Source organism: Thalassophryne amazonica, chromosome 3 (genome assembly GCF_902500255.1).
Source record: "Thalassophryne amazonica chromosome 3, fThaAma1.1, whole genome shotgun sequence".
Lineage (NCBI taxonomy): Eukaryota > Metazoa > Chordata > Actinopteri > Batrachoidiformes > Batrachoididae > Thalassophryne > Thalassophryne amazonica.
Genome location: NC_047105.1, coordinates 54,448,015 through 54,456,934, shown reverse-complemented (window position 1 = coordinate 54,456,934; position 8,920 = coordinate 54,448,015). Strand labels below are relative to the sequence as shown.

The following is an 8,920-nucleotide window of genomic DNA, read 5'->3' as shown; positions in this document are numbered from 1 at the left end:
CAAACTCCCCCACCACGATAAGGTGGCAGCTAGAGGGGGAGCTAAATCGTGCTACTGTCCAAACACTTATAGACCTGATTATAAATGAAGTCTAAGACGTATTTGGTGACTTGAAAATGTTTGTAAGTCTGTCCCATTACTTTTCTAAAGAAAGCTGGCTGTAACAGTGATGATTTAGTTGTTTTATACTGATGGAGGTAAATCATTATGGACACCATTATTTTGATCATTTTAATTATCTCATGTTGTAGAGATATTTTTTACTATGTCTTAAAAGGGCACAGTTTTAAGAATTTTAACAGAGGGAAGCCTCAGTGTTCATTTTAAACAAGTGTAAAGAAGACCAAGGGGGTAAACACATTTTTCTCAGAACTGTCCGAACACCAAGCTGTTTAGTCTAACATGGGTCTCTTTTAAAGGCACTGAGAACAGCAAGAGATAAGCACTTGAGCCGATGTTCATCTTCCGCTGAGCACAGCAAAGTCCCCTTAAAGGTTTGACCGCTCCTACACTGATGAGAATCTTCTTGTACTCTGACGTTTCTGTTCTGCCCCAGTAGATTCTTGTCCTTGTACTCCATTGGTCATTCCTGATCAGGTGGGCAGGGGATGCCCAAAATCCTTCTCTAAGTCTTGGAAAATACTCATTCACCCTTCAGTGTTTGCAGCAGGCAGTTGACGCATCAAGTGCGTAGTAGACAGCACTAGTCAGGTCGTCGGCCAGGGACCTACTTCCATTTTTTTTCCTGCAACTTGGCTTTTGAGTAGAAGGGCCAAAGCAGTGGAAAAGTAGGATGGGGGCTGGAGCGAGCGCCGAGGAGAAACGCTCCAGAGAGCTGGAAAAGAAGCTGAAGGAAGATGCTGACAAGGATGCAAGAACAGTCAAGCTGCTGCTGCTAGGTAAAGTCAGACTACAGGGATGAAGAAGCAGGATTTAAGAGTGCTGTAAGAAATAGTTTACCCAACAATCAGTGTGCATAACTGTGCACAGAGCATTGTGTCATCCGTTAGACAAAGTTTGTACAGATGAAAAGACATGCAATGTTCTGCTCAAGTGTATGAGAGCATCCTCTAGACCTCTACACAAACAAATCTTTTAGACTGACAAACGCTAATTATCCAATAATAATATGAATCAACAAAAAAAAAAAATTCTATGTCATAATATCCAGTTATATTCATACGAACTTCATGAAAATATGCCTCAGACAAACAAAAGCTTAATCATCTCTGTGGTTTAATTGCTAAGACACTTAAACCAATCCATGATTAATCCTGAAACAATAAGTGGGCCAACACACAGGGTTTAGCTACCAAGGACAAGGAATCTGACATTCAAACACTTATAAATTATTTTGAACTTCGGTTATAATTTTGGATGTTGATTTTAAAAGTATTCCCCTGGTATACCCTTATCTGTCAAGTTCTTACAGGTTATTGGACAACTACATCATTTTATATACGAGCAAAACTCTAAGAATGCACATGTACCTCAGCCAAGGCTGAAGAATATCACTATGATAAGAGTATTCACTTGTTACTTATTTCATTGAAATTTTGCTAAACTACCCCGTTTTAGACTGTTTAAAAAAGGAAAAAAGTAGGAAAAAAAGAATCCCCATTCAGATGCTGATCATAGTCATAATGTTTTGTTGTTGAACACATTATTTTCTAGTTTCCAAAGATTCTATTGTTATTTGATAATGTGGTATTGGTAAAAATACCGAAAAATCTGCAGTATCCAAACTTTTGACTGGTATAGTTCTAGTTTAAATTCCAGTGTAACAACTCTTGTCAAGAAATATATATATATATATATATATATATATACACACACACACATATATATATATATATATATATACACACACACATATATATATATATACACACACATATATATACACTCAACAAAAATATAAACGCAACACTTTTGGTTTTGCTCCCATTTTGTATGAGATGAACTCAAAGATCTAAAACTTTTTCCACATACACAATATCACCATTTCCCTCAAATATTGTTCACAAACCAGTCTAAATCTGTGATAGTGAGCACTTCTCCTTTGCTGAGATAATCCATCCCACCTCACAGGTGTGCCATACCAAGATGCTGATTAGACACCATGATTAGTGCACAGGTGTGCCTTAGACTGTCCACAATAAAAGGCCACTCTGAAAGGTGCAGTTTTATCACACAGCACAATGCCACAGATGTCGCAAGATTTGAGGGAGCGTGCAATTGGCATGCTGACAGCAGGAATGTCAACCAGAGCTGCTACTCATGTATTGAAAGTTTACCATAAGCCATCTCCAAAGGCGTTTCAGAGAATTTAGCAGTACATCCAACCAGCCTCACAACCGCAGACCACGTGTAACCACACCAGCCCAGGACCTCCACATCCAGCATGTTCACCTCCAAGATCGTCTGAGACCAGCCACTCGGACAGCTGCTGGAACAATCGGTTTGCATAACCAAAGAATTTCTGCACAAACTGTCAGAAACCATCTCAGGGAAGCTCATCTGCATGCTCGTCGTCCTCATCGGGGTCTCGACCTGACTCCAGTTCGTCGTCGTAACCGATTTGAGTGGGCAAATGCTCACATTCGCTGGCGTTTGGCACGTTGGAGAGGTGTTCTCTTCACGGATGATGCGAAGGAGATGTGTTGCACTGCATGAGGCAAATGGTGGTCACACCAGATACTGACTGGTATCCCCCCCCAATAAAACAAAACTGCACCTTTCAGAGTGGCCTTTTATTGTGGGCAGTCTAAGGCACACCTGTGCACTAATCATGGTGTCTAATCAGCATCTTGGTATGGCACACCTGTGAGGTGGGATGGATTATCTCAGCGAAGGAGAAGTGCTCACTATCACAGATTTCGACTGGTTTGTGAACAATATTTGAGGGAAATGGTGATATTGTGTATGTGGAAAAAGTTTTAGATCTTTGAGTTCATCTCATACAAAATGGGAGCAAACCAAAAGTGTTGCGTTTATATTTTTGTTGAGTATATATACACACACACACATATATATATATACACACACACACATATATATATATATATACACACACACACATACACTTATTTCTATTAACACAATTTTGATAATAAAAATCATAAGGCAATAAAGTTTGTCCCTTCGGCTGCTCCATCGTTTGCACTCGGCGTCACCACAGCAAATCAGAGGTGGATCTGCATGTTGAATTGGTACAAGTTTTACACCGGATGCCCTTCCTGACACAACTCCACATTATATACAGAAATGTGGCAAGGGTCGGATTTGAACCTTCCACACTGAAACCAAGCGCACTAAGCTATTGGCCACCACCCCTAAATAATACCATACTGACCTGAATATAAGATGATTTTTTTCTGAAAAAAGACATCTGAAAATATGGGGATGTCAATATGGAAATAAAAAAAGATCCTGTGAAGAATAAAAACTCAGTTCCTCTTCTATAGCAAACATGTCATTCAATCACTCTTTTTCCATAACTAATTAATGCTTTGCCTTAAACATATTATGCATTAAATTCTTCCCACAAATCAATTTAATACTTCTACTTTTCATTGTAATACTGGCAACTAATTTTTTCAATTAGAATTTCCTCACTATTTATAACAATTTGTGACACTTTAAGGAAACAAATTGTTCATGGGTTTATACGTATGTGTTCAATGCATTGTTCTTCTATCATACAGGTGCTGGAGAATCAGGCAAAAGCACGATCGTCAAACAAATGAAGTAAGAACATCTGCTCTTCCTTCTGACCCATTTTCCTTCTCTTTCAGATTGAAAATCACATTGTGATGTGTTTTTCCCCCTACAGAATTATCCACAAAGATGGTTACTCACTTGAAGAATGCTTAGAGTTCATTGTCATTATCTACAGCAACACCCTGCAGTCCATCATGGCTATCGTGAAGGCGATGAGCACACTGAACATTAACTACGGACATGCTGATCAGGAGGTATTCCAGCAGCGGCTGACACGTTTCCAACGTGATCATCTCAGACTAACAGTCTTACACTACGTTACCTGTCTCCCTATAGGACGATGCCAGGAAACTCATGCACCTTGCAGACACCATTGAAGAAGGCACAATGCCTAAAGAATTGTCAGACATCATTTTGCGTCTGTGGAAAGACACTGGCATTCAGGCGTGCTTTGACAGGGCCTCTGAGTACCAACTCAATGACTCAGCTGGATAGTGAGGAACCCAACTCTGAAACCTAAAACTCTCCCTGCAACAAGCAGAAAAGCTATATTGTAAATAAGTACAACTATTCATTCATTCATTTTGTTCTCTCTCAGCTACCTGAATGATCTGGAGCGATTGATCCAGCCTGGCTATGTACCCACTGAGCAGGATGTGCTGCGATCAAGAGTGAAGACCACTGGTATCATCGAGACCCAGTTTTCCTTCAAAGATCTCAACTTCAGGTGACAAAAAGAACATTCATTCCTTCATTCATTTTGCCTATCCCAGCAGTCATAGAGTGAGATGCAGGATACACCCTGGACAGGATGCTAGTCTATCAGCAGGGACACACAAAGACAAACTCATTGACACTGGCACGCACAAATTTCCAATTCACTGAACCTGCATGTCTTTGGAAGTGGGAGGAAGTTGGAGCACCCACAGGGAACCCATGTGATTATGTGGGGAACACGCAAAAAGGGCCAGGCAGGAAACAATTCCAGGACCTTCAGGCTGTGAGGCAACAGTGGTAACCACTAATCCAGCTTGCCACCCAGCAAAATGAACCTGACTTCTCAAATTACATTTTGCAGAAAAATATAGGTGGAAATTCATTTGAAACATCCTTAATGCCTCATATTCTGTGTGTGTGCAAGTAAAAACTACACAGTTCTAACATTATTAAATGACTCGTTTTAGACTTGCAGGATTTATGTCACAGAAGTCCATATCAGGTCTTGTCCTCCAACCATGACTGCAGATAGTGATCACAGGGTCTGTCGGAGAGAGATAGGACAGCCTGTCTAAAAGATGAGTGAGCGTGGCCACTAGCAGCTCCTTTTCATTTAAAGCAACAATCACAGAAAGAAAATCTGAAACTAGAACATCGAAAAATAGAGCTTTTTCAATTTCATTTCCAACTTCAATTGATTTATACAGCACCAAATCACAAGTTATCACAAAGTGCGATACACTTTGTAAGGGTTCACTAAGTAAGTGCACTACACACTAAATATACAGCATACACCATTCCACTAAGTAAGCTATACACTAGTAAGTTCTCAGCCTTAACCACCTCATGAGGAAGCACACAAGCAAAAGTGATAATTAAAAACTGCTTTATCATTTTTTTTAGCTGCAGACGCTAATGCTTGTTTTTAAGCCACCTGGTGACCTTTATTAGCTTGCTGACAAAGTGTACACTACGACCCCTTTAAAGGAACACATTTCTAATTGCTCAAGTGGGTAGTAGACAAACTAGGAGTAGACAATATGGGAATAGTGGTCAAAATGAGTGTAGACAAAATGGGAGTAGACCAAACGTGAATTTTGCCTAGGATGAAATAGGAATTTCAGTGTAGATGAAATGGATGTAGACCAAACAGAAATTTTGCCTAGGACGAAATGGGAATTTCAGTATAAATAAATGAAATGGGAGTAGACCAAATGTGAATTTTGCCTAGGACAAAATAGGAATTCAGTGTAGATGAAATGGATGTAGACCAAACGGAAATTTTGCCTAGGACGAAATGTGAATTTCAGTGTAGACAAAATGGGAGTAGACCAAACAGGAATTTTGCCTAGGACAAAATACGAATTTCAGTGTAGATGAATTGGGTGTAGGCCAGACGGGAATTTTGCCTAGGACGAAATAGGAATTTCAGTGTAGATGAAATGGGTATAGACCAGACGGGAATTCTGCCTAGGTCAAAATACGAATTTCGGTGTAGATGAAATGGGTGTAGACCAGATGGGAATTTTGCCTAGGACGAATTGGGAATTTCAGTGTAGATGAAATGGGTGTAGACCAAATGGGAATTTTGCCTAGGATGAAATGGGAATTTCAGTGTAGTTGAAATGGGAGTAGACCAAATGAGAATAAACCTAGGAAACAGCTCCCCACCCATGTTCACAATTTCAAAAGCGGCGGGTAATCAGAGAGTGCATACCTCCTCCAAAGTCCAACAGTCTTTTGTGTAAGTTTGTAAGTCTCTCCGGCTTTTCCCTTTTATCACTTGGGGTCGCCACAACAGATGGATGTTGATTTGGTACAAGTTTTACACTGGATGCCCTTCCTGATGCAACTCCACAATACATGGATAAATGGGCAGGGGTGGTCTTGAACAGGCAACCTTCCACTCTGGCACTTAACTGATCAGAAGTGCAGGAGGGACACAGTCTCACCAACTACCACAGAACCACAAATAGGAGACCATATCCTACCTCCCTGCCAAAGCATATTCCTCTGTTTTTGAGACAGAAATACCTGGGAAATCAGTGGAAGATGTTGTGCAACATTATACCCTCACTATTAGGGAGTTATTCCTGCCTTTAATAAAAAATAAAAATAAAAAAAAAACAGGAAGTTTGTTTCACCACATTCACATGAGTCTGTGTGTTCCTTCCTTATACCAACATACTGATGTCAGAGTGAAACTTTATGATACAGTATTAACAGTCCAAATCAAAATAAACACAATGAATAGGCAGTTTAAAAAAATATGAGTCTGCATGAGCATCACAATACTATCTTCTATACTATAAGTCTTCTTCCAAGGTTAAAGCCAACCAAATGTTATTAAAATTTATTCACTGTGTTTTCAAAGTATTAGAGATAAAAATAAAAATAAATAAATAAGTAGATTATTGGAAGAAGCTCCAGGTGTTTTATTGAAAAATTATCACTGATATTCTGTATTTAAAAAAACCCACTTTAGTCTTTGACAGTGTTATCTTTAAACTCCTGCCACATCTGTCTTTGAGCAGAATGTTTGATGTGGGTGGCCAGAGGTCTGAGAGGAAGAAGTGGATTCATTGTTTCGAAGGTGTCACCTGTATTATCTTCATTGCTGCTTTGAGCGCCTATGACATGGTGCTGGTGGAGGACGACGAAGTGGTACGATTGCAAATCAACATCATGATAACATTCTTGTCTGTTTTCTCGTGTCGCCTATTTATCGTTCACAGTCACGGATGAGTAGCTTCACGGGGACTTGATATGTCAATAATTCTATTTCAGAACCGAATGCACGAGAGTCTGCACTTGTTCAACAGCATCTGCAACCACCGTTACTTTGCCACCACCTCCATCGTACTCTTCCTCAACAAGAAAGACGTGTTCCTGGAGAAGATCAAGAAAGCTCACCTCAGCATGTGCTTCCCAGAATACGACGGTGAGACATCAGCAAATACGGCAGATTATTACTCTGACAAACATACCCAACTTTTTTCTTGATATCTTACAAAGGCCCCAATACTTATGAGGATGCCGGCAACTATATCAAAGTGCAGTTCTTGGACCTCAACTTGCGTCGAGATATCAAAGAAATCTACTCTCACATGACCTGTGCCACAGACACAGAGAACGTCAAGTTTGTGTTTGACGCCGTAACCGACATTATCATCAAAGAAAACCTCAAAGACTGTGGCCTCTTCTAAGAGCCACGATATGAAACCCAGTAAGAATGAGTAGAACTTATCAGAATCCCTGTTGCTGCACATCTTAGCTCAGCGGTAAGGATCACGTTTTGACTGGCTAACCGCTGTCACTTTCTCCATTACAGGATGCTGCTGCTGTAGCCTGATTATCCAGGACCAAAGATGTGGACCCTCAAACTGCTCTCCTCAGTTATATGCCATGCAAAAGTTTGGAAACTCTTGGGGTTTTGCATGTTTTAATTTCTTATTCAGTTGAGATTTTACGTATTTCTCATCCTGAGGTGTCTAAATGGTACCCGTACATATGTATTCCATTATTTTGACTTTGACATTTTTATTTCATTTATATCATGTTGAAGAATGCGTTTTACTTTTTGAGTGCAAGGGCATAATTTTAGAAATTTAATATAGAGAAGTTTACTTCACTTTAAAAAAAAAAAAATGGTGTCATAAGAAATTAAATCTATAAAATCTCAAGTGTTCTCAGACTTCTGCATACCAACACGCAAGTCATCAGTGTGCTGTATTTCCAACTACAACGTAGCTTTGACGAAAGATTTTTTTTGTCAAGTGAGGTAAATCATGTACAGATTTCAAGTTGAGTCCAATTGTAGTTTTTTAATTTTCTTTTAACTTACAAGGGCTATGCAATTTGTTTTTAAGATGTCAGTGCTGTCAGCAAAAGTGATTTTGTCTCATCATCACTGCGGAAAATAGACGTCAACCTCATGCATCACCATCATCAAAAAGCCAAAAAAGCAGAGAAATCCTCACTACCTGCATACGCACTTCAGCCTGTGTTCAAGATTGAAACAAGAACATCAGTCGAAAATGCTTTTTATGTACAGGAACAATACACACAGCAAAACAGTTTGGGACCAATCAAAATCTTAAAACAATATTGTTAGATAAAAATATGTAATTAAATAAACAGAATTCAACTGGATCATTTATCAATGTGGTAATAACATGTTGATCAGTAACACTAGTGTGTAGCAGATAAAAGTTTTGCAGCCTTGTTCATTTATCAACTGAATATCTGTCTTTCAGCAGGGTATCCTGTACAAACAAAACCAAAAATTCCAAATATAAATTATTAAAGCTTCTATAGAAGATTTGAGTCCTTTTATTTTATTATTATTATTATTTTCACATATTTCGTGATCATTTTTATATTCTTTGAAGTCTGTGGAGAGCAGGTAGCTGTGTGGATTACGAATAGAATCAGGATCAGAATCAAATTTATTGACAAGTAAGTTCTCACATACAAGGAA

The 8,920-nt window shown here is 39.1% G+C and overlaps 1 protein-coding gene across 2 annotated transcripts; it reads left to right on the top strand.

The window, feature by feature from the left end:
* Positions 1–694: 694 nt before the first annotated feature.
* gnat1 (guanine nucleotide binding protein (G protein), alpha transducing activity polypeptide 1) lies at positions 695–8,357 on the top strand. Of its 2 annotated transcripts, none has more exons than XM_034166333.1 (9): positions 695–899; positions 3,708–3,750; positions 3,836–3,977; positions 4,060–4,217; positions 4,322–4,450; positions 6,975–7,104; positions 7,228–7,381; positions 7,456–7,666; positions 7,772–8,357. In XM_034166333.1, the coding sequence occupies exons 1-8, from the start codon at positions 794–796 to the stop codon at positions 7,644–7,646; spliced, it is 1,053 nt and encodes a 350-aa protein (XP_034022224.1). In that variant the 5' UTR covers positions 695–793; the 3' UTR covers positions 7,647–7,666; positions 7,772–8,357. The 2 variants fall into 2 exon arrangements, with proteins under 2 accessions (XP_034022224.1, XP_034022223.1); XM_034166332.1 differs by having other exon boundaries at positions 7,456–7,673; positions 7,773–8,357.
* Positions 8,358–8,920: the final 563 nt, after the last annotated feature.